The sequence below is a fragment of the Sceloporus undulatus genome, chromosome 1, assembly GCF_019175285.1.
Source record: "Sceloporus undulatus isolate JIND9_A2432 ecotype Alabama chromosome 1, SceUnd_v1.1, whole genome shotgun sequence".
Lineage (NCBI taxonomy): Eukaryota > Metazoa > Chordata > Lepidosauria > Squamata > Phrynosomatidae > Sceloporus > Sceloporus undulatus.
In genome coordinates, this window is record NC_056522.1 from 41,206,084 (window position 1) to 41,231,762 (window position 25,679).

General features: G+C 38.5%; 1 protein-coding gene across 3 annotated transcripts in view; it reads left to right on the forward strand.

Moving 5' to 3' along the window:
- Positions 1-25,679, forward strand: part of IARS2 (isoleucyl-tRNA synthetase 2, mitochondrial) — a 45,077-nt gene that overhangs the window by 448 nt on the left and 18,950 nt on the right. Inside the window, exons 1-14 of one of the 3 annotated variants that reach the window (XM_042446317.1) lie at positions 1,099-1,223; positions 1,704-1,787; positions 4,905-5,061; positions 5,955-6,103; positions 6,187-6,236; positions 6,323-6,432; positions 6,542-6,632; positions 7,368-7,483; positions 7,964-8,133; positions 9,616-9,706; positions 9,846-9,997; positions 12,320-12,480; positions 22,542-22,644; positions 25,478-25,574. In XM_042446317.1, the coding sequence (XP_042302251.1) occupies positions 4,935-5,061; positions 5,955-6,103; positions 6,187-6,236; positions 6,323-6,432; positions 6,542-6,632; positions 7,368-7,483; positions 7,964-8,133; positions 9,616-9,706; positions 9,846-9,997; positions 12,320-12,480; positions 22,542-22,644; positions 25,478-25,574 (1,417 nt within the window). In that variant the 5' untranslated portion in view covers positions 1,099-1,223; positions 1,704-1,787; positions 4,905-4,934. Of the gene's footprint in view, positions 1-1,098; positions 1,224-1,703; positions 1,788-4,904; positions 5,062-5,954; positions 6,104-6,186; positions 6,237-6,322; positions 6,433-6,541; positions 6,633-7,367; positions 7,484-7,963; positions 8,134-9,615; positions 9,707-9,845; positions 9,998-12,319; positions 12,481-22,541; positions 22,645-25,477; positions 25,575-25,679 lie in introns of those variants that run through there. The other 2 variants (XM_042446315.1, XM_042446316.1) reach the window with 2 other exon arrangements.

A 25,679-nucleotide genomic window follows, 5' to 3' on the forward strand; every position in this document is an offset into this window, starting at 1 on the left:
CTGGGATTTGTAGTTTGTTGAGCTCTCTGACAGACCAGGCTGAATGCCTCCCCATGCTACAGATCCCAGGGTTCCACAGGATGGAGCCACGACACTAAGCTACATCTGCAGAATTAAGGCAGTTTGGCATCACTTTAACTGCCATGACTCCATACTGCAGCATCCTGGGATCTGCAGTTTGGTGAGGCAGCAGTATGCTGATAGTATGCTGAATCCCTCGCCAAACTGCAAATCCCAGGATTCAACTTTGATTCTGTACCTACGCCACATCTGCAGAATTAAAGCAGTTTGACACCACTTTAACCCCCGTGACTCTGTCCTACAGCAGCATCTTGGGATTTAAAGCATGGTGAGGCACCAGAGTTTTTTGACAGAGTAGGCTGAATAACTCACCAAACTACAGATCCCAGGAGTCCATAGGACAGAGTCATGGCAGCTAAAGTGATGACAAACTGATTCGACATGCATGACATGTATGTGGCATACGTGGCTTTTCCAGAATTATCCACACAAGAGGCTTGTGAGGCGGTTCTGGCTGCGAGAAACACGGGGCCCAGTGGGTTCCATAGTGTTCTGTGAGCTACTATGAGTGCATTTCATAACCACCTTCCCCACCGCCATTCCCTTTTTCTTTCTTTCGTGTCGTCTCTTTTTAGATTGTAAGGCTGAGGGCAGGGAACAGTCAAATTGACAGTTTGTGAGACACTTTGAGGGCATCTCTGAAGAGTGGGGTATAAATACGATAAATAAAGTAAACACTACAGTACTGTGTTTTATAAAATAAAAAAGTACTTTTGCATGAATAAGGAAGCAGAATTATTCACCTTTCCGGCCACAGTCCCTCTCTGTCCTGTTTCATTTCAGAGGGTCTGTCACCCTTGAGGCTGGCTTTTGAAGGAGCGCAGCCAGGAATTCCTATTATATGATTGGAGTTTTGCTCATTCTCCTATAGATTCAGCCTTGCAATTGATGCCTGACAGCCTATTGATTTTGTATTGTGAAATTCACCATGAGGATGGATTTCCACCTCCTATCTGCTGTTGTCACAATTGCTGTAGCTACAAGTATGTTAACGCTAGTTCTCTTGCCTGTTTCTTTAGAAATGTGGCTTTTCAGAACTGTATTCATGGCAAAGACAAAGGAAGACGAAGAAAGAATTTTGTCTTCATGATGGACCACCGTATGCCAACGGAGACCCACATGTTGGCCACGCTTTGAATAAAGTGAGTATTGCTGTCTTTAATTGGCTACCATGCTACTGCACCTTTAGTCTACAGTAATGTATTACATTTTAGACTTCAAAATGCATGGAACAAATGGTGGAAATACATAGTATGCTCATTTCCATTTTGTTAGAGCAGGGGTGGGCAGCTGCAGTGGGTTGGGACCAGTATTTATCCCTATGCACCCATAGTAAACTACTACACTGCCCCATTTCAGCCAAAAAATAATTGCTACCAAAAGTGACTTCCACTTGTGAATTTTGAGGTTTTAACAGAGGTTTTGAGGGGTTTAAGGTGTTGGGAATCCTTTTAGTAAATTCAGGACTTTAGGAGTCTTGGAGGGAAAATAATAAGTATTATTGGGCATTTTTTACCTGTAAAAAAAGGAGCAGGGGAACTTGGGGACTTCCACATGCCTTTGTATGAGAAAGATGAGCTGTTTCAAAATGAAATAATATTTGGTTTTGCTTCTATTGCCAGTCTGAAAATTGATGTATTCCAGTACTCTAGAATCCATTGGATTTCCTGACTCACGTTTAAAGAGTTTCTTAATTAGGAAAGCAGGTGCGCACATCATATTGAGAGGTATTCTTTGTGGATCAGCTTGGTATACTTTTTTCATATTGTGATGGTAGCGTTGTGATGGATGGAATTCTGATTGATAGAATTCTCCATAGATAATGTGATCTAACCTTCTTTCCTCACCATCCTGTGATTTGTTTGTTTGCTCTTCATCAAAGTGAATAGACTACTAGTTTAGACATTTCCCTTAGTGCATTATATTTAACATTGCAACATATGTGTTTGGGAAGGTGTAATTGTGGTAATGGTCTTCTTCATATAGTGTCAAAATGATCTAGATATATACAGTATTAATATATATTAATAATTATCTGCTTGAGCTTTCCTTATGGTGTTTGAAGGAGCTTGCGTGGTGTGTATAGAGTACAACCCTTAACAGAAATTTTAATAAGCATACTTGAGTTTGTTGTTGTTAAAAGCCCTCAAGTCAACCCTGACACATGACGACCCATTAGGAGAAGTTTTCTGACAGTATGGGCTTTTCCACAGTGGAACACACTCCCTCAGAGAGTGGTGGAGTCTCCTTCCTTGGAGGTCTTTAAGCAGAGGCTGGATGGCCATCTGTCGGGGGGTGCTTTGATTGATATTTCCTGCATGTCAGGGGGTTGGACTGGATGGCCCTTGGGGTCTCTTCCAACTCCACGATTCTATGATTCTATGACCCTGTGCATGAGACATTTCCAAGATCCTTGTCCTCCACTGTTCTGCTCAGGTCCTGCAATCTAATATCCGTGATCTCCCTAATAGAATCCATCCATCTGCCATGTAACCTTCCTCTCTTTCTACTACCTTCTACCTTTCCTAGCATTATTGTCTTTTCTAATAAGTTGTGCCTCCTCATTATATGGCCAAATTACAACAGCATCCGTTTGATCATCTTGGCTTCCAGGGAGAGTTCAGGCTTGATCTGTTCAAGGACCCATTAGTTGCCCACAGTATCTTTAGTACTCTTCTCCAGCATCACATCTCAAATGAGTTAATTTTCTTCTTATCAACTTTTTTCACTGTCCAGCTCTCACACCCGTACATGGTAAGGGAATATAATGGCTTGGACGCTTCTAACCTTAACACTTAGTTGTATATCTTTACTCTTTAGGATCTTGTCTAGTTCTTTCATAGCTGCCCTGCCCATTTGTAGTCTGCTTCTGATTTCTTGATTTCGGTCTCCATTCTGTTCAAATACTTGCGTACAGTGGTACCTCGGGATACGAAATACCCAGGTTACGAAATTTTCGGGATACGAAAAAATCCCATAGGGAATTATTGTTTCGGGTTACGAATGTTTTTTCGGGTTACGAAAAAACTTTTGGTGCTTTTTTCGGCTTTTTCGCACGGAATCGCGGCTTTTCCCCATTAGCGCCTATGGCAATTCGGCTTACGAAGGCTTTTCGGGTTACGAAAGCGGCCGCGTTACGAATTAATTTCGTAACCCGAGGCACCACTGTACTGTGAATAAAAAAAACCTGAAAATGTCTAAACTGTCATTTCTTACCTATTCTAAAATATTTTAAGACGTATTTTATTTCAGGAATATCTTTTCTGACATGTTAAATATTGTATTAGGATGTATGCTGAAATATTCTTTTTGTTTTAGAGGAGCTCAATATGTATCAGTAAAATGAATTAATTTCTTGGAGGGAGAGAAGAAACTGGCAGTATCTGCTGGACTTGCTCCTCTTCCCCACTGCCATTCCCTTCTTTTGTGTTCATGTCTTTGTAGATTGTAAACCTGAGGGCAGGGAACTGTCAAATTAGCAATCTGTAAACCTCTTTGAGAGCCTTTGTGCTGAAGAGCAGGGTATAAATAATCTAAATACATAAATAAAACCCCAGGTGACACATAGTAATCAGAACAAGCAATTTCTGATCATTGGTCCACAATTCACTGCAGAAATAACCCAGTTTGAGACCACTTTAACTGTCCTGGCTCAATACTAGGGAATTCTGGAAACTGTAGTTTTGTAAGATATTTAGTCTTCTATGTCAGAGAGTTCTGGTGCCACAATAAACTACAATTCCCAGAACTCCCTAGCACTGAGCCGGGGCAATTAAAGTGGCTTCAAACTGGAGCAGTGTGTTTTGAACCATTGTTTGTGTTCTTTCTGAAGTAGAAAGTTATTGTTAATAGCATTGGAGTGATCCAGAAATTTGAACCAATATAGTAGTAGTATTATTAATAATAATAATATTCCCCCCTCCTCTCCTCAATGCTTGTTAAAATATGAAACACAATTAAAAACACATAAATCCACAGTTAAAACACAATACTATAAAACCATCAAAATACATTCATATAGAAATAAAAATTCATGATTCAAAATTAACTGTGTGGACCTGTAGGAAGAGATATGCCTTTAATGCTGTTTTAAATGGAGTCAGCTTTTTCAGCTGTTGTATCTCTTCCAGCAGATCATTTCACAGTCTGGGGACAGCAGATGAAAAGGTCCTCTTCTTTCAAGATCTTAGTTTGTTCTGAAGCTGGGAATGACAGTTTTGCGGTTCAGATTTATCTGAAATGATGTTTAATTAGAGATTTTCTAGTTCCGTCACAGTGATGGGATTCCATGTAAGATAAACGTACGCATATCTTTGCTTAGATGTGATAACAGCTGTTATTCAGGCAGAGATGAAGTCCATGCAAATGCCAAAAATATGAGTGAGATATTAAATTGAAAACAGTGACAGATGTGATTTGATCCTAATCTACTTGTTAATACTGAATTGCAAATTTATTGAAATGCCATTTGAAAAAATCAGAGTTTTGCTAGCATACATAGCTTCTGTGTATCCACTGATGAAAACTGGAGCAGGCATAAACACTTAACACTTTCCATGTATATAAACTGAAAAGTTATTGTCTAAAAGTTATCCTAAACTGAGTGATTTTGCTCATTAAGTCTTAATAGGACATTGCTCAACTGTAAACACAGCAAGGGATATGCTTATGGCATAAGTTTGTAGACCCCACTGAATATAACATAAATATTATAGGAGTTTGGGAGCTTAGAATATTAATAAATTAGAAACTTCTTTCTCTCTTTCCCTCTTTCCATTCCCCTTCCTCCACCTCGTTCTTTATCCCTTTCTGTTACTGTTCAGATTTTGAAAGACATCACTAATCGATTTCATATGATGAGGGGCCATGTGGTGCACTATGTGCCTGGCTGGGATTGCCATGGACTCCCCATTGAATTGAAAGCATTGTCTGGATGTGAAGAAGATGAAGATCTTTCACCAATGGAAATCAGACAAAAGGGTATGTTCCAGCAGACTTTCTGAGTGAGGTTGCTAATATATTAAATTATATCATATGAAATTTATTGTCTGACAGAGCATCTTATTAATGAGGATGTATCATTGTAGTTTAGTGTGACTTTTAAAATATCATAATCTCTTGGATGTTCATGCCTGCATACATATAAATGAAAAACTAACCAACTTGGAATTTAGAGAAAATCAATGGCCTGTTACAAACTGCCAAAATAAAGCTGCTTCGGGTCTCTTTGAAGGTATGTTACAGCGCTTTATAAATAAAGGTTAATAATAATAATAATAATAAATGATGCATGGGTCCTAAGAGTCCGGAGGTCGCGCCAAAGCCACACTCCATTCCTAAGCACTGGAGTTCAGCTTTGGTGCAGCTTTCGGATTCTTAGGATGCACGCATCAATTAAATAGCATACCTCCAAAGAGAGCCAAGGCAGCTTTATTTTGGCAGTCTGTAACAGGCCAATGACAGTAATTTTATCTTGATCTGGGCTGATTTACTCTAATTGTTCAGTGCGTGTTGTTATCTAAAATCCAAATGAATTTGTAGTTCCTGTGTTTGAACTTCATTAATCTGGCCCTGTGTTGATAGCAGGTCTTACATACAGTTTTATTTTGCTTCTTACTTTTGTGAGTATTTACTAGGATGGTTTTGAAGCCCAAATATTCACTTTTATGTTACTTTGTGGCATAAATGAAAAACTGTTCCCACTCCTGAATTAAAAGCTGCTTCTACCTCTAGAATTTTTTTAATGTACTGAGACATGAGAAGGTTATCCTTAAAAAATGTTGTTGTCTGTACTAGTTTACCTGCCTCACTTGGAACATGTTCTAGTAAGACTTGCCCAGAATTGATATTGGCAACCTCCTGTCTCCCTTTAGCCAAAGAATTTGCAGAAAAGGTAATTGAAAAACAGAAATCAGCCTTTATCCGCTGGGGCATCATGGCAGATTGGGATAACTGCTTCCACACATTTGACAAGAAGTATGAATCAAAGCAACTGAATATTTTTCACCAAATGTATGATAAGGTAGGTTAATATTTGGTAATGTAAGATGTATACCATGCAGAATGCCAATTTGCCTCGATTATTTACCTCAGTTTCTCTTTTAGGGTTATATTTATCAGGATTATAAACCAGTGTTCTGGTCTCCTTCAACAAAGTAAGTGACAGCCTTGCTTTGTCCTTAAGATATAATTTGAAGATGTTTATATTAATAGATCTGATGTCCACTTTCTTTTTATTTAGTACAGCCTTGGCTGAAGCTGAACTTGAATACAATCAACAACATGTTAGTCGTTCAGTTTATATCAAGTTTCCTTTGTTGAAACCACCCCCAAAACTGGCTTCAATTATAGGTATATATTATATATATTCTTAGTTCAGCTTTGTTAACATAATTACTGCTGATACAGTTGAAATAACACCAATTGTACATGCATATACTGTACCTATATTTATTTTTAGATGGATTACCTGCTGTGAGTTTGATAATTTGGACCACACAAGCCTGGACTATTCCATCCAATCAAGCTGTCTGTTACATGCCAGATTCAGAGTATGTATTCTTTTCATCTTAATTTTTCTATGGCATAAGAGCTCTTGCCACTCCCAACTAGAATAGATCCATTGAATCAGTGGAACATAAATGTTCATGTACCAAATCTGTGTTGCCTCAGTGGGTCCACTCTACTTGGAGCCAACAGTTGGATTTAGATCATGAAGACTGTGGCATATTGCTGGTACTATTACATGACTGAAGTGGCCAATATGTGATGCCTTATTCAATACACAGGATGCCAGGATGTGGTTAAATTTGTTGTATTCTGGTAAGCAAACTTAATTTGCAGGTAGGGAGTATCAGATAAAAATGTTTGGAAAATCTTTTGACTCTAGTCTCTATGAGTTTTAGCAGTGTCACCATCAAAGAATTTAGCATAAAGAACATCGTGATAAAATTTGAAGGACTCCAATAAGTTCCAAAGGACAATTGGAAGTCTTGAAAATTGCCCAAGGACACATAATTAACATATATATTTTTAAAATATGAAATAGGATTTTTTTTTATTTCTGTTGCCATTTGTATGAAAATGCATTGATGTGTCATCATCATTTCCATTCCAGTGACTAAAATTTCCTTATTGACATCACTGGGTTATAAGAAATTTCATGACATCAAGATGGTCTGTATGGTTGAGTTTCTGCCGTAATTTAAAATACTATTGTGTAGTGCTAAACCCACTTTTAAAAACAAAAGTATTTATTTTATCTATTTATATAAATAAATTTGTAGGTACTCGATTGTGAAGTGTACAAATACCGGGGAACACTTTATTGTAGCTTCTGACAGAATTCAGTCTACAGCTGCTCTTTTGGATACAGAGTTTGATGTGATTTCAACATTTAAAGGTAAACTTCTTTGAATATGCAATCTAACAAGTATATATTTTTATAACATGGAATAGGAGATTGTTGTTATTTTTAGGGTGTTTTTCCCCCCTGAATCTGAAGTCAGGTGCTTGTTTGTTACAACTTCAGTTCAGTGAACTGTTCAGACATTCTTACTTCCTGCCAGGTTGCTTCCTGTGGTCGCATTAGTAGCTTGAGTTGTTTGTAAGATAGGTTAGCCAAAGAAAGATATTTTAAAAAATTTGCATAGTGTATTTTCATCCCAAAATGGATTTCAGGGCAGTGGATATAAAAAGTCAGTTAGGTGACATAACTCCCATAATCCCCAACAGTTGATCCTGCTCATAGGGAGTAATAAAAGTAATTCTCTAGAACATCAAAGAGGGCATTCTTTTGTTTCTTTCAGGATGTAGTGTAGTTTTCCTCCCATTCATATTTGGTATGCTATCCTTCTGTTTTCTTTACCCTCCCCTAATTTAGGAACAGATTTGGAAAATAGTGTTTGCTCACATCCTACAATTCCTGGAAAGCAGTCCCCTGTCTTGCCTGCAAGCCATGTGACCATGTCAAAAGGAACAGGATTAGTTCATACGGCACCAGCTCATGGTATGGAAGATTACGGTGTAGCTACTCATCACCAGCTGCCCATGGTACTTTGATTTTGTTTGCCTTGCCTTTCATCTATAAGGGTTGTTTTTTTTTCTATCAACCCCAAAAATGTATTAGACATTTGCAGATAGGACAGAAAAGTAAAAGTTCTTCTGTTGTAAAATGTAGCCCATGCTGGTAGTGCCTAGTAATGTGGAATGCTGTAGATTGAAGGTTACACATTAGAATATGTTAAAATCATTTTGACAGATGGCTGATATTTTGTCTGAGTGGACGCTTTCAGAAGCAAGGGTTTAAAAAATATTTTTGGCAGTGGATAGGAGCAATTGTTATATTTACTACTACTGAGTAAAATCTTGTAGTACAGTCCAAGAAAAGCTCTTACCACGAACTAGAAAGCATCTCCAACATTTTTAAATAGCTTGCAGTTATTTAACCAGGTGAGTAATGCCTACAGGGGCTCTCCTGTACACTGGGGTCCATTTGGTCTCCCGGTGATCTGTTAATATGTTAAGAATCTAATTCTGTCATCTGAAATCCTGAATGAGTTGGATCCAAAATCTGCCTCTTAAGGGGAAAAGGGCTCTCTACCCATTTGTGGAAGTCTTCTGATCCAACAGAGGAATCTCACTGGTGGAATAAAGAACTCAGTGGCTGTAGACTCCTTCCTCCCTTCCTCTGTTCACTCAATAGTATGAGTTGCAATACTATTCCTAAAGGTTGAAGAGCATCCATGATAGCATTATGAACTGGTTCTCCTTGTGCAAAAACTTCCACTACTGCTCCATTCTATACAAGGTTATTGTGAAAGAATCATTAGCATATACTTGAGAAAAAAGGCAATAAAATGATTTTCATTCTGTAATGAAAATTTTCCAATAGAACTAAAAGTGGTGACAGGCTTAGGAGAATTCTCCAACAAGCAGACTAAACTGATGAGTATGGGGACATAAAGCACAACTCTTTATAAGAGTATTGGCTATTAGAGTACTTAGCTGTGAGCCACATATTGGTAGTTCCTCTGTGTTTGTTGCTCTTTAGACACCCTTGGCATTCTTTGTTACTGCTCCAAACTCTGCAAGGCCCCACATTTTGTAAGACCCATTCTTTTAATGGATGGATAAAATGTGTGCATATTTGTTCTGTTTTTATCCTGACTTCATAAAAATTCCAGGGTTGGTATTTAGGGCTTATTAACTTATTTTTGGAACATGGGGCTCAGTTTTTAAAATGTCACAATTGTTGTATGAACAGATTTATTTTTCTTTGTTGGAATTGACAAATGGTAATAATTTCAAGCAAAGCAACAAATGTCACTTCCTTCCAAAAATCTTAGAAGTCTGTTGTTCTATAGTAACTAAATGTCTCACTGCCAAATCTAAGCTTGCTTTTAGTATATAAACAATAAAGGTGTTGTCCTTTCAGTTAGAGAAAACAGACATTTAATGTAATGCATTGCTAGCATAAATTTCTCAGTTTTTTTCATTAACATAAATGTATATCTCTTTCTATATATCTTTAAGGACTGTATAGTGGATGAGAAGGGGCATTTCACAGAAGCTGCAGGTTCTGAACTTCAGAAGAAAGCTGTTCTTGAAGAAGGAAATGATGCTGGTCTGTATCATGTCTTCTTTTCAGAAATAAAGCATAGCAAAGTTATTATCTTACTCCACCAGAAGAAGAAATGCAAGGCTATGGCAGTTAGAATTCACTATTGACCTTCCATTTAATGATTTTTTATTACATTCCACAGTCATTCAGATGCTTCAAGGAGCAAAGAGTTTACTAAAAGAGGAGAAATGCATTCATAGCTATCCCTATGATTGGAGGACTAAAAAACCAGTAATTATTCGTGCCAGCAAACAGTGGTTCATTAATACAGCAAATCTCAAGTCTGCTGCTCAGGTACAGATTTCTGAAGTTTATTGGTTCCTGTGTATTCCATTCTTTACAGGGATAGGCAAAGATGCAATCCACTAGGTGTTGTTGGACTGTAGTTGCCAGTATTCCTCATCATTTGTTGTGATGGCTAGGGCTGACTAGAGTTGCAATCCAGCAACATCTGGAGAGCTGCACTTTGTCCATTGCTGTTTTAGTATATGGAAACATAATTTAGTCTGAAATATCAAATTTAATTATGTTTCTCTGTACCAGTATGTAGGTTCTTGATGAGTCACATATGTGTGAGATAACAAGAAAAAGCATAACACCCAGTTGCCTGGCTACATAAAATGTATATTAATTGCTAATTACTTAGGTGTTCAAAAGAATTAGTGAATCAGAGATTATCTATGTTATTCTAGTTATTATAGTTTATTTCTATAGCGCTGTAAATGTACACAGTGCTGTACATACAAATGATCAAATCAATAAAAATAAAACCTGCCAATGGTGTACAATCTACAAAATACATATAAAACAATAGGTAATAATATGAAATAGAACTGGTTAAAATAAGCAGGCAACAATTAAAAACATCAGCATCAGCTATCCAATCGAAAATCAGATAGCTAATCACACAGTGCCTGGGAACGCTTCCCTGAACAAGTTAGTCTTCAACTCAGATTTAAAAATGGTCAAAGAAGTTATGACCTGTGTTCATGGGGGAAGAAGGTTCCAGGAGTGAGGGGCAGCAAGTGAGAAGGGACGAATCCAGGATGGGGCACTGAAGATCCTAGGCTGGGACAGCAGACCTTGACTACTAGAACGGAGGGTATGAGTGGGAATGTACAGAAAAAGAAGTTCAGATAAATAAAGAAGGGCCAGCCCATGCAGGGCTTTAAAGGTCAACAACAGAAGCTTATACTGAATATGGAAGGGAAAGGGGAGCCAGTGAAAGGATGATAATAAAGGAGAAACATGATCAAAGCAGTGAGCGGACGTAATGATGCGTGCCGCTGAATGCTGAACAGAAATTAAAGGACGAAGATGAGAGAGGAAGCCCTGCCAGAAGGAGGTTGCAGTAATCTAGTTGGGAGACCACCAGGGCATGGACCAGAGTCTTGGCAGTGGAGGTTGAGAGAAATGGATGGATTTTGGCAGTGTTGTAAAGAAGGAATCTACAGGCTTTGACTGTGGCCTGGGCGTGGGGGATAAAAGACAGAGAGGAATCAAAAGTGAAACCAAGATTGCGGGCTTCCTGGACCGGTCAAATAGAGGTGTTGTTGACAGAAATAGAGAAGGAATATTGAAGGGAGAACTTAGGTGGAAAGACCAGAAGCTCCATCTTGGACATGTTGAGCTGGAAACGCCAATGACGCATCCACTGAGAGACAGCTGTAAGACAAGATGAAACTTGCAGTTCAAGACTTGCAGTTCAAGACTTGGAGAAAGGTCAGGGATGGAAAGATACAGCTGAGTGTCATCGGCGTACAGATGATGTGAAAAACCAAAAGAGCTGATAAGTTTTCCTAGGGACAGTGTGTAAAGAGAGAACAGTAGGGGACCCAAAACAGATCCCTGATGAACTCCAACAGATAGGGGAACAGAGGACAGAGTCTGACCACTGCAAAAGATCTATATAACAGATAAGATTTAAACCAATTAAGAACAGAATTTGAGAACCCAAGGTCAGAAAGTATATCAACTAAGAGATAGTGATCCACAGTGTCGAAGGCTGCAGACAAATCAAGGAGTATAAGAACAGAGTAAAGGCCATTCGCCTTGGCCCACAAAAGATCGTTTGAGATTTTTATGAGAGTCGTTTCTGTAGAATGCCGAGGGCAGAAACCAGACTGAAAGAGATCAAGAATGGAGTTGGCTTCGAGAAACTCAAGACAGTGAGAATAAACGATCCATACCAAAACCTTAGAAAGAAAAGGAAGAAGAGAAATTGGATGATAGCTGGACAAAGAAGAGGGTCAAGAGAAGATTTTTTTCAGAATTGGGGAAACAAGAGCATGCTTAAAGTCCGAAGGATATAGATACAGAGATGCAAGTTTGGAGGCATACGTAGGAATCATTCTGGGCTGGACCGTTCTGTGAGCCATGTCTGTAAATGTGGGCTGTATTACTAGATTCATAGTATTTAAAGAGAGTTCTACTTGGTGAATGTGAAAGACTTTGTCTTGTTAGCTATATGGGTTGTTTTATTCTTATAGCATTTACTATGGCCAAACTTCCATTTTAGTGGAAAGTGTTAAATAATGCCACAATCTCCATGTACAATCTAAGACATTTAGTTATTACTAAACTTTTGAATTCTGCTTCTTTCTGAATGTTTGACAGGATGCATTAAAGAAAGTAAAGTGTGTTCCAGCCTCTGGGATGACCAGAATGTTAGAAATGCTGGACCGAAGAACATACTGGTGTATATCGAGACAAAGGCGTTGGGGTGTTCCCATTCCTGTTTTTTACCACAAGACTACAGGAAAACCTTTAATAAATCGGTAGGTTTATTTTATGAACTTAGGTTTCATTGCAAAAAGCAAGCTAATTTGCAGTCAAAAAAATGGCTGGTGTAGCCTGGGGTTGCATAGTGTCTAGACAGTAAAGTCTCTGTGTGTATATATGTGGATGTTTGTGTTGTAGAATACTAATTGGAAGAGCAGAGGTGTTAAGGTTTGCTGCTGTTCTAGTCCTTTTGAAATGTGTTTTATAGATTCATGGTAGTGTAGCAGTTGAAGTGACCTGAGCTATAGGTTTGTCAGCATGAGTTGTATACAAGGACTCCTCAGAGTCCTTCTGATGAGTTTGAATGCATGTCTGGTATACAAGAGGATGATACCCTGTTTGTTTTCATTGTCAATGTCTGCATGGGGTGGGATGCATCTACAGAGCTCTCTCCATTATTGAAGCAAATGGGGAGGTCTTGTGGTGCAAGTGTTTGCATATGTAATATGTACAAGTGAACTCAAGATGGGAAGCTTCATAGTGTGATAAATAAAACAGGTAGGCTGCAGACAACTAACAGCCTTTTAGAAAATTTTATAATGATGTTCTAGTAGTTTCATTGTTTAATTTGTGTCTGTGATGTTAGCCTACCTTGAGGAAAACCTTCTCAGTGAAAAGGCGAGGTGGAAATGTAACTAAATAACTGCTTATTTATATTCTCTTTATTTATTGGCTTTATACAGTACTATGCCTTTCTGTCAAGGGCTGGCCCTCAAGGCTGCTAACATTGATAAAAACCAAAGTGAAGCAGCTCTGAAATGCAATACACATGTATCACTTAATGAAAAAAATAGATCCCTGCTGATTGTCCTCTCTACTGGAAAAATGCATATTAATGTGAGGGGTGCATTGTTGCAGTGCAGGCACAGGAACACTTGACACACTGGCATTAAAACTCTTGTATTTGGGAACTACAGTGCAAGCTAGCCTTCCCCAACCTGTTATTCAACATATGTTTTGGATTAGAACTGTCAGCATACCTCATCATTGACTGTGCTGATTAGGAATAGTGTGTATTCAGGTCCACAGGCACCAGGTTTTAGATGTATAGGTAAGCTGGTTTAGGGTGACCTGCATTTCAGAAGACTAGGGTTGGCCCTCAGATGAGCAGTTTTTCAAGTGATGTTCTTTGGGGCCCGTTCACACTACCCAATTATTTACCACTTTAACTGCCATGGTTCCATCCCATGGAATCTTGGGGGGGTGCAGTGTACTGAGGCATTATTGCTCCCTGGTTGAGAATTCTAAATATTCCTCCTTAAACTATAAATCCCAGGATTCCATGACAGTTAAAGTAGAAATATGTTGCTGTAATTCTGTAGTGTGAACAGGTCCTTAGTCATTTACATGGGACATCACATATTCTTCCTTGGGAAAAATTAAAGGCCAATGCTGAGGAATGCTACAGAAATGGAACACCCTCTCCCTAGATGATGATGATGATGATGATGATGATGATGATGATCATTAGCTGTATTTCTATCCCACCTTTTCCCAAAGGTTGGATTTTAAAGTAGTTTACAGATTAAAAATATTACAATTAAAGACATACAAAAATCAGCATTAAAATGAATTAAATAATTAAGCTTGTTAAAAATATACACTTCAAAGAAGAATTTTTAAAATTATGAACTATAAAACCAATGCAGTTCTTAAAATACTTTCCTTAAAAGCCTTCATTTCTAAAAGCCTGCTTGAATAAAGACGTCTTCACCTGCTGATAGAAGGGCAATGAGGGCTATCCTAGCCTCTCTCAAGGGAATTCCAAAACCTAGGATAGCTACTGAGAAGATTCTTTCTTGTAATCCCACAGGTCATACCTGTGAAGGTGGTATGACTGAGAAAAGGACATCTCCTGTGGATCTCATGGTCTGGGCAGGCTCTTATGGGGAGAAATAGGCTGGACCTAAGCTGTATCAGGCTTTATAGATCATAATCAACACTAAACTGTACCTAGAAACAGAGTAGCAGCCAGCTACTCTGGAACAGGAGGTTTTTATGATCCGTATAACCAGCCACAGTCAACACTCTGAGAAACAAACCAAACAGTTTATTCGGCACTCCACCTTGTATGCTGTTGTGTGCTATGCTGGATTCAGAGCATGAAAAATTTACCTTTTTGAATAACAGTTTCCAAAATCCTTCAGCCAGTATGGCCAGTGGCAGTGCTGGCTGGGCATTCTGGGAACTGCAGTACAGAAAAGTAATTTTAAACATTTGGTTAGATGATGCGAATCACTGGGATGATATCTCTGTCTGTGAACTATCAAAAGAGCCTATTATAGTGAAGTATTAAAACAGTTTTTACAGCAGTAATAGCTTGCATTCACTGTGGAAATGATGGAAGCCATTCACCAAAGTGCTCTGTTGGGTGAGAAAGAAACAATCCTACTCTTTTGCGCTGTGCAGAAAAATAGTTTTTCACGACCCTTGTTTTGCCCAAAAACAGAGGTCTAGTGGCATGTGCTCATTGCTGGGGAAACAATAATCTTCCAGAATGTAACCCTATTTGAGCCCAGCCTTATTTCTCCATTGTTTTTCAGCAGTGGCTGATGCACCTTGGGGTTGCATAGTGGCTAGAAGAACTGTTCTGGAGGGTTCCCTTCCCTCAGGAGCTGGAATTAATTATTTCCCACTATACCCAGCGATTGTGCAGTATTCCAGTCAGTAGGATAGGACAGGAGAGTTAATCTAATTGTAGGCAATCTGCCTTTTACATAAACTGTTTGTAAAACTGATACTGTACTTGCTGATGGCACAGCAAAGTACTTTCTCCTCAGTTCAAAATCTGATTTAAATTACTACTTTAATTTACAGACTGAAAACTCAGACAGCTAACATTTGCATGCCCTCTACTGGTGTGTTCTGAGTTGCAACCTTGGTGGGGTGTTGGGGTTGTTGTTTGTTCAACACACAAGGAGCATTTTGAAACTTTTGACTCACCAAATAGAGAGTCATTCCCTCCTCCCTATTCATGAAGTCTCCCCTTATTGTGGCAGGGGCAAGCCATATATCCTAGAGTGCTTATTCAGGTGGGTGAAGAATAATAGATGCACTCTGTGGAGAGATTGAAAGACATAGCCATGTTCGTCTGGGAAGTCAGTATGCAAACTGTAGTTTGTTGTGGCACCAGATCTTTTTGACACGGAAGGCTAAATATCTCACAAAACTACAATAACCAGAATTCCATAACATTGAGCCAAGGCTGTTAAAGTGGTGTCAAACTGGATTGTTTCTGCCATGCAGGTGCAGTCTAGATGTTACTGGAAGATTTTCGTAGTGTAATCCAATCCTATTTTTTTGTCCTGCTGAGCTTCCACAGACGTTATCCTAACAAGAAACGCATAGCATTTTTCACTGTAGGGAAGAGGCCTTTCTCATGGTTGAGAGGCCTGGTACTGATTGGGAGCAAAAAACAAAGACTGGGACTAGTAATTAGCTTGCTGAAAGGAGAGCTGCTCGGCCTGCATCTGCCTGAAAGTCATGCTTTCCTGTGTGTGTTTGTGTGTGTGTGTTTTACTGCATAATAGCCCCCAAACTAAAGAATACATTGTCTGTCCCCAATATATAAAATGATTTGAGACATGTTTCTATTTTAGAATGCAAAAATGGTTTTGTGGAGGTTTTTGGCTTTCTGGTTTCCTTGTGTAAATTGTCAGTGTTCTGATTTTAGACACACCTTGCTATTTATCTCACATGACAGCCTAAACTACTCCCTGTGCAAACATTCTACAGCAGCTACAGGTGGATAAATGTGTGTGTCAGAGTGGAAGTGGGCAAGAAAGTAGATCAATGCTCCACTGTTGGAGCAGTTTCTGGTGAGCCACCCAGTAACTCCTGGTTGATGGGCTACTTGCCAAGAAAGCTGGATTATGTAGGCCTTTGTGACTTGTTCTCATGCAATACTCAGCATCACTTAAGTCAGATCACTTAAATTATGTGTCTTCATATTTAAAGAGACCCTCAATTATACAGTCATCCTGTGTAGGTTTTTAATGCATAGATGAATAACCAAAAGGATGCACCATACATCTAACGTCATCCCTACTTTAGAAAAGGAATGGGCAAAGTGTAACCTGTGATGTACTTATGGCCTTTAAACTATTTTGTGGCCCCAAGTATCCCGTGGCCCCCCAAATTTGGGGGGGATAATTTATAAGTACAGTATATTTATCCTCAGATAGCAGGCTTGTGGGGCTTGATGTTGGCCCTTTTTTAATAAGTTTTCAGCATTTTTGAACTGACCTACATGGGCCTTTTTGGTCACTTATCATTTTGAAAAAGCATTGTACAAAACCAAAAAAGGGTAATGAAAATATAACAAAATGGCTGTAGACCTAAGGTTGGTCAATTTGGAAGGGGACCCAGTGGCATAAGAGTGGGAGGAGTAAACCCTTCATAGTGCAGTGTACAATCCCCCCAACAGCTCACCCCAGTTTCCCAAACCAGTGGTGGTGGGAAAAGTCAGGTCTCCTTTTGCATAGAGTACAAATAATAGGCTCAATTTGACAAGAACTCTGGATTCAGGAACAAGAACTGGGAAGACTTAGATGGGTTCAAGTTTGCCTCTTCAGAACCTGGAAATTTTCCTTTTTTGGGGGGGGGACACAGCTCCAAGAATCCCCCAGCCAGCATGGTCAGTTTTGAAATTAATAGTACAAAGAACTTTTCCAAGATCTATGCTTCTTTTGTCTCCCTTTGTATGCAAATTCTTCTGCTGTTCCATTGGGCTGTGGTGGTATGTATATGGCTGGGAGCAGAGATTATGTGCACTAACTCTAGTAAAGATCAGCTGGCTTCACTCACTTAGCCTTTCAGTTTAGGAATGGTCCCTGGTAAAACCAGACAAAGGGAGGCATGGAGTCAGTGAGCTGTAGCTCAGCAAATACTTTGTTTGTACTGTACAACAATCCAAATCCAGTCCCTGACATCTTCACTAACTAAAATCATGGTGACATGGGTAGGAAAAACCCAGTCTAAAATGATGGTTTCTGAGTTTTCTAAACAATCTAAAATGTTATTTGCTTTTCTTTTATGGTATTTGCAATCATATACTTAGGCTTCAAATGTTCCAGGAAGTAATTGTTATGGACTCCTTTCATTATTCAGAAATGCTTCCTTTTGCTTGTGAGATTCTTTCTTTCCTGTGACCCAAGCTGCAGGGAAATCAAACACTTCTAGGACTTGGTGTAATATTCTTGATTGTTTGGGAAATCCTCTAAAGAATCACTGTTCCTGAAGTACTTACCCAAAATTATACATGTTGTAGATGTTACAACAAAGTTTTGGACAACTGCAAGTGGAACAGCAACATAAAATGACGTATATTCTATTAATTTACATCTGTATGTTACTTAAAATTCTTTTCTACAAGAATTTTGAAGAGTTGTATAGGATAGCTCCATTTCTGTTACTAGTATCTTAAAAGCCTAAAACAGATCCAGAATTACATTGCTTCCTTATTACTCGTTGTATCTGTATTCTAAGAACAGTTTATGGAGGGTATGTTTCAAATAAATCTTCATTTTAAATTACAGCACATTCCATCTATCCTGTGATACAAAAAAGGAATGAATGGTTAGCGTTAGAGAGAGGCTTTACTGCTTTAAAAATCATTTATTTTTCTCACTTACATACATTTAATTTAAACATGAGTTCTTATACCTCCCTTGCAGAGTAGTGAGAGCGTACAGAGTATTGGCCTACAGAAATGACAGGCAGACATAGAAAGGACAGTCTGTCAAATCATAGGTCATTACCCTAAACCTCCATTTTGAACAGACGGAGTGATACATGCTTGGTATCTTCACAGCATTTTACAAAGATATAATACTGGAAAGAAAAGGCACTATTTTCAGTGGAGATGAAGCAATGTAAATAACATCCGCTGGAATAATGAGTTTGTTTGATTATAGTTTCTTGTGCAAATGTTCTTCAGTCAATATCCAGAGTTTGGTCAGTGGCTTCAAAAGTAACAGCACCTCCACTGGCAATATGGCTAGTCCACATGGAGTTGCTGTTACACTTGACAACACTGTGTGTTTGAAACACTCCTTTCCTGTCGGTGGTCTTAGTATTCATATTGTAGCTGGTCTAAAATTCATATCTGAAAGTTTACCTTGAAAGTGAACGTAGAAAAAAATGGTTGTGTTGCAGTATGATTTGTAAAACATACACAAAGATTTGTTAAAAAAAAAAAAAATCTGTTTCTTAAATGCCACTTAAATTTGAAAACCAGAAGTATGTAGTCTCTTGTCCCACATTTGCACTTAATGCAATATTTCAAAGAATCAGGGATATCACAGATGCTCCCCGGCTACATAGCATGCGACTGGAGTATGTTGCAACTTGTACCAGTAAACCATCAAGGAATCTTTAAAAATAATGGAAAGCAAATAAGCTCTTCTCTGTTTTGAAGAATGGAGAGAGTTGAGGGGCACAGGCATTTCTGTTAAAAATAAAATGAATTAAAATAGCTTTAGCACAACAGGTAAGTAAAAGCTGGTGAAATCATTATAATTAGTGAAACTATTGTAGCTTTTGAAATGAATTATTGGTTGTTAATAAGTTAACTCATAAAACTAGAAAAAAATGCTTCTTAAAATTATAAGCGTGTGAACAGTCCTCATATAGGAGAAGATAGAACAAAAGGTAAATGTTTCCCATTTAAAAACAAAGTGATGGTCCCTGGCACTACACCAATTTAAAATGCATGAGCTAGTGTGTTCAATAAGAAAGTACATAGAGAGAGCTAAAAATATATAGGTATTCATTGGTTGTATTTAATTTCTTCTAGATTCTGCATTCACCTGTAAAAATTAAGAAAACACTTCCTGATCGACAATCTCAGATAGTCTGTGTGATTTTGATTTAAACTGAATGCATTTTCTGGTTAAACTACCGTAGCTGCTTTTCTAATACTTTAAATTTTGGAAGTCTACATGAGAGTAAAAAAATTATTATTCTAATTCTCTTAGAAGCTAGATGTATTTTTTCTTTAATTAGGGTAGAAAAATTAATCATTCTGGATTGACATATCTTTCACTCAGAACACACAATATGTTAATTTCTGTACACTTGTAATATCCCTCCTACATAGCTTGGAAGATAAGCTGCAGTCTTGTAAAAGAGAGGTTACCTGGCATGGTTCATTGTCCACCAGTTAGGAGCAGCGACCACCAGCATCCGTTTCTTCCTCTGGCAGAAAACATCTCAACACTGCTTAATTCCCCACTAAATAAGCACCTGGCCTAATCAGTATCAGCGTTCAAAATGATTGGTTGGCGTCATTGTAGCGTGAATTGTCCTGTGGATTTTCATCCAAGAAACCTTGAGAATGACACGTAATGCCAATTCTGTCCGATATGGCATATGAATATGGGGCAAAGTTTTACAACCGGGCTTCTTTTGCTTACATTGTGAATTATTGTTTCTGCAACTGAAGTTTGTCGTTTGTAGAGCGATAAGTAGTTATTTGAGGAAGGTGTTGAATGCACACTGTAGAGAAAAATGTTTGCCTCAGGTTTTTTTTTCAAGATGTGTACTGGTATAGATGAGAAGAGAAAGCATACTTCTGGTGTTCGCAACTATTTTGATAAAGCCTATGGGAATGGCATATAAGAGAAAGGGAGCAGAGATATGTTCGAAGCTGTGAAAATTTTTTAAGGATGTGTATTCTTCCTGCTAATGTAAAATTGTAGCAGAATTGTTATTCATTTCATAAATTACATGGAAGGAAGTTTTTAATTGTTTAATAAGTAAATCAGTCAGATTATGTATGCTTGTTGCAACTTTTTTTAATGTCCAGATAACTTTATTCAGGGATCTTACATTATATTAACAAGTGATTTCTAGAGTAAGGTTTATTTTAAAGGAAATACACAAAAATGTCTAGCCCAGAAATGTACCTGCCCACCTGTCAGTTCGAAAGCATGCAAATACAAGTAGATAAATAGGTACCACTTCGGTGAGAAGGTAACAGTGTTCAGTGCCGTTATGCTGGCCACATGACCACTGGATTCAACTTCAGACAACACTGGCTTTTTGGCTTAGAAACGGAGATGAACACCGTCCCTTATGAGTAGACATTCATGTAAAGGGAATACCTTTACTTTTACCTGTCATTTTAACATTGGTTAGATTTCTTGTTGCCTGTAGGCAAGTTTTCTTGATCTCAATAAGTTATTAAAATGAGCCCTGGTGGTGCAGTGGTTAAATGCTTGTACTGCAGCCACTCACTCAAAACCATAAGCTTGCAAGTTCAAGACCAGCAAAAGGGCTCAAGCTTGACTCAGGCTTGCATCCTTCCGAGGTCACTAAAACAAGTATCCAGACTGTTGGGGGCAAATTAGCTTATAGTTGTAAACCATTTAGACACTGCTTAGGCAGTATGAAGCGGTATATAAATGAACCTTGTTTGTTTGTTTGTTTCAATTTCAACCTTACTATATGCTGTTGATTTCTTTCATTTAGCCAGAAGGTACACATATGTGCACTCATCCCTACACCCCCTCACATGCAGAGTGAGATATATGATAATCTAATCTTGCCCTATTGTGCCAAATTGCTGTTGGCCTTTGGATTACAGGAATATAGTTTCATTATCACAAACCCTCTTTTTATAAGCCCAGCTGAAGGGCAATATGTGTTGGATCAAAATACCTGTTATGAAACAAGCCACTCTTCATAGTAAGAAATGTGAGGCCTTAAAAACATACTCTTTTTCATTGTGAAATAAATCTCTAGTCTTCTTTCTTTAAGGATGTATATGTAAGTACTAACAAATGGTTTCCTCAATTGACACAACTTTGGAATCTTGTGACTTTCAGAAAATTTTTTAATTATGTAAGGCTAGATACCCTTATGGTACCAGATCCTGTCTGATCTTGAAAGCTAAGCAGAGTCAGGCCCAGTTAACATTTGGATGGGGGACAGCCAGTGAATAACTGTAGGGTCTATTTCAGATGAAGGAACTGGCAAAACCACCTCTGAGTATACCTTGCCTAAGAAAACTCGATGAAATTCATAGGATCCCCATAAGGTAACAGCAACTTGAAGGCACATTCATACACTTTTTTAAAAGGCCAATCTGCTTTGGAACACAGTTCAAAGTGCTAGTTATTAACTCTAAACCCTATACCGCTCAAGTGGAGGTTATTTTTATTGTTGTGTTCTGCATATTTTATAGGGTTGTAATCCTGCCTCGATCCATCTGGGAGAATATAAATAAAATTATTATTATTATTATTATTATTATTATTATTTGATGAACCGTATTCTCCCATATCAGCCTGCCTAGCATTTGAGTTCACAAGGTGCCGTTCTTTCCAATCCACCACTTTTACAGGTGCATCTATTGGGATCAAAGGAGAGGGACTGCCTGCTGGCTGCTCCCAGACTCTGGAACTCCCTTTCTAGAGAGCTTAGACTCTGTGGCGTCCTTCTAGCAGCAAGCAAATACTGTTTTGTTTGACAAACCTATGGGAACTGACTGCTCATAGGGCAATTGCTTTACCTAACGTCTATAATTTTATATACTCACCCCTCCACATTCACTGGGGATCTGGGCAGAGGACCGCTGTGAATGTGGAAAAAATGCAAATAACAAAAACACTATGTTTTTACCTCTAGGAATCTCTAGGTCCTCCAGTTCAACTCTGGTCAAAATCTACCAGACATTGACCATAAAATTGCACTGGAGGAACTACAAATGCCTAGTGGAGTGTTCTCTCCACTAGGCACAAAATAATTTTGTGCATGAAACAAAGTTTATTTCCATCAAAAAGCAAAGAGGTCACTCTCTCAGCCACCCTTATGGACTACTTTGGAGTATTTTGGCATTCTAATTAAAGGATACTCAAACATGTGTTTGGAATTTTTTTCATGGTGCTTTTACTGAATGTTTTTTCTTAAATATGGCCAGATACTATCATACCTGTAAGCTGTGTTAATTTTCATTTATTTATAGTTTATGCAGCTTTGTCTGGTTTGAATTATTTTGACAAATGTATAGTAATTGCACTGCCCATTATTATTGCTTTGCTTTGTTTTCCCACAGAAAAAGCATTGAGAATGTGATTAAAGTAGTGGAGCAACATGGCAGTGATGCTTGGTGGACCCTTCCTATTGAGCAGCTTCTTCCCAGTGAAGCATTGACAAAGGTAATTCAAAGCCAGGGGAGTCCCTTTGTGGCTGCCTAGTCTGTTCAGGAAGTGGCTGAAACCTGGTGCTGATTTCAAATCTGGATGCTTAAAGGTGTAGCATGGGACAGGTTGGATATTTTTTATACTGGTAAGCAGGGTTGGTAAGCAGTGTGATGTAGTTGTTTTAGCATTGGATTATGACTCTGCAGATCAGAGATTGATTCCCTGCTCAGCCATGGAAACCCTCTGAGTGACCTTGGGCAAGTCACCCACTCTCATCCCCAGGAAAGGCTGTGAAATGCTTTAGGATAGGGGTTCCCAATCTGAGGTGCAATTTCAGGTGTGCAAAAAAGAATGGTTTGTGTCTTTAAGTGGCAAGTCACGAGTCATCACTCAGCCAGCTCCTATTGTGCCTTGAGAAATAGTAGTAGGTGGTTGTGTCCCATAGACAGTAGTCTCATTGTTTATTTAATTAAAAGGAGAGAATTTTACAATTTACAGTAGTTTACAGCTTTTTCCAAATCAGAATATAATCACTCAGTTTAGAATGGCACTGAGTTAAAAGCTTATGTTTTTTTTTAATTTCAATTTGTTTACCCGCAGTTTTGCATGTGGTTCAATTTGTGGTTTAAAAATTAGAACTTAGACTCCTTCATCTTCACATGTGGTATTAATTTTTTAGGGGATGTGAACATTAACCAAACATTTCTAGTGGGGCATAGAAAAGGTTGGAAACCACTCCCTTAGGGTGATACAGTTTGAGGGCACACAACTCTCTGGCTTTTCTTCGCAAACGAAGATTCAGGAAGGACTCATCCCACGCTTACTACAAGCGCACTGATGGCTAAAAAGGCCAATCTGAGATAAACAATTCCGGTTGCAGAAAAGAGCATTATTAAAGCTTCAGTGGTAAAAAAAAACAAAAAAACAGGTCTCCTAGTGGGCATGTCCAGTGTATTCCTGGCATTAAGTAAGGCAGGTGGGCAGGGAAAGGGAGCATATCTGGCCCCTGAAGCCTGGCTCAGCTGGAGTTAGGAGGAATTTCTTCCTTTGCTCCCTCTGCCAGGTGGCTTTGCTTGGCAGCTGTGGGAGCAACTCCTGAGATGTGCAGTTTTCTTTTACTGGCCTGCCTGAGTCAGTGTCCCCCACTCCACTAAAATTCTCTACATAGGGTTTCAAATTTTATTTATTTATTTACTTCGTTTATATGCTACCTTTCTCCCAAATTTGAACCCAAGACAGCTTCCGAAAACAGCAAATGAAAAATGAAAAGTGTTTACAATAAAAAATTTAAAATTTAAAATCTCCACATTAAACATTATCAAAACATTTTAAAAGACATACAAATGTTAAAAACAAAATGCACAAATAACCTCCCCTGCTTAACTCTTTAAAACTTACTCAAACAAAAATGTATTTTCTGCCAGCGAAAGGAAAGCCGGGAGGGGGCCAGCCTAACTTCCCATGGAAGGGTATTTCAGAGGATGGGAGTAGCTACTGAGAAGGCTCTCTCTCATGCCCTTCTCACCAAGGAAATCTGTGATGGTGGAGGAACCAAGAGAAAACGTTCTGGCAGGTTTGTATGGAGAGATATGGTCTTTCAGATAGTCTGGACCTAAGCTGTTTAGAGCTTTACAGATCATGACCAGTACTTTGTGTCACTTACTTTATTTTTTAATGCACCTATATAATAATGATGTCAAAAACAATCTACAAATAATTATTATGAGAAAAAGAAAAACATGCAATATAATATAGTAGGGCTTCAAGGCCCCTTCTAGACTGCCCAGCCCTGCCATCTCCCCCTGTCCTGTCAGCGCTGCTGGTGAGCTGGGACCAATGTTCAGACAGCAAGACCTGGAAATTTACAGTTGGGACTGGGCAAAATTTTGAAAAGGAAGACAAAAAGGCTTGAGCCTGCACAGATGTCTGCACTAGCAACTACTGTGAAAATTGTTGGCTGAATCTACCCACAAATATACACACAGAAGTGACAAACAGCCTTCTAACACCTAAAAAAAATGAGCATATTTCTTATGGCATAAGCTTTCATGATGTAGAGTTTGTTTTATCAAGTGCATGAACTGTTATCTTCCAATAGAGGATATACTTTCAGGCACCTGATAAGGTGATGTGATATGCTAACTCATCATAATAAATTTACTAGGTTTTTTAATGGGCCACAGACTAGTATCCTAATTGTAGCAAAACTAGTAAACACTGCTAACCTCTATGTAATGTACATACAAGTGAGCATCAAGGATATTGCCTTTTAATTAATGGTAACTCATTCATTGAGGATTGAATTTAAAATGGTTGTTAAGGTAGGCCCTCCAAATTTGTTGGGCACAGGACTCCTGTGATAGCCGCTTTGATTGTTTTGTCGCTGAAAAGCAGGATAGAAATAAAAGTTTTATTATTTATTATGTATTAAAGTTGAAAAACTGCAAATAAAAAACAACACTTTTCTTTACAGTTTTTTATCTAGAAATCTCTGCATCCTCCAATGCAACTCTGTGGTCAACATCTACTGCAAGTTGACCACAGGATTGTGTTGTAGGACCTACAAATGCCTAGAGAAGTATTTTCTCTAGGAATCTCTAGCTCCTCTATCATGAATCTGGTCAACAGAGTCATGTTGGAGGAACTAGAGATTCCCAGAGAGAACATATTACTCAAATCCATAACTAATCAAATACTCAAAAGTCACAGCTGCAAATGTGGAAGCTGACTGTTTTGTAACTAGGCCTTTGTGAATTTAAATATACAGAGAGCAAGAGCAGAAATTCAAGAAAAACATATCTGTCTAACTTGTAGAATCCTATGCCTTTTTTTCTGTGTATTTCTGAAGCAGGCTGATAGCCGTGATGTCCACGATTACGTACAAGGCCAAGATGTCTTGGATATATGGTTCGATAGTGGCACTTCCTGGGCACACGTTCTGGAAGGTAAAGAATTATTCTGGATTCTCTAACATCTTGAATTATACAGTGGGTTGCAAGCACAGGGTCCACAGAGGTAAGCTAATTTAAGGTACCAATAAATGTTGCTCC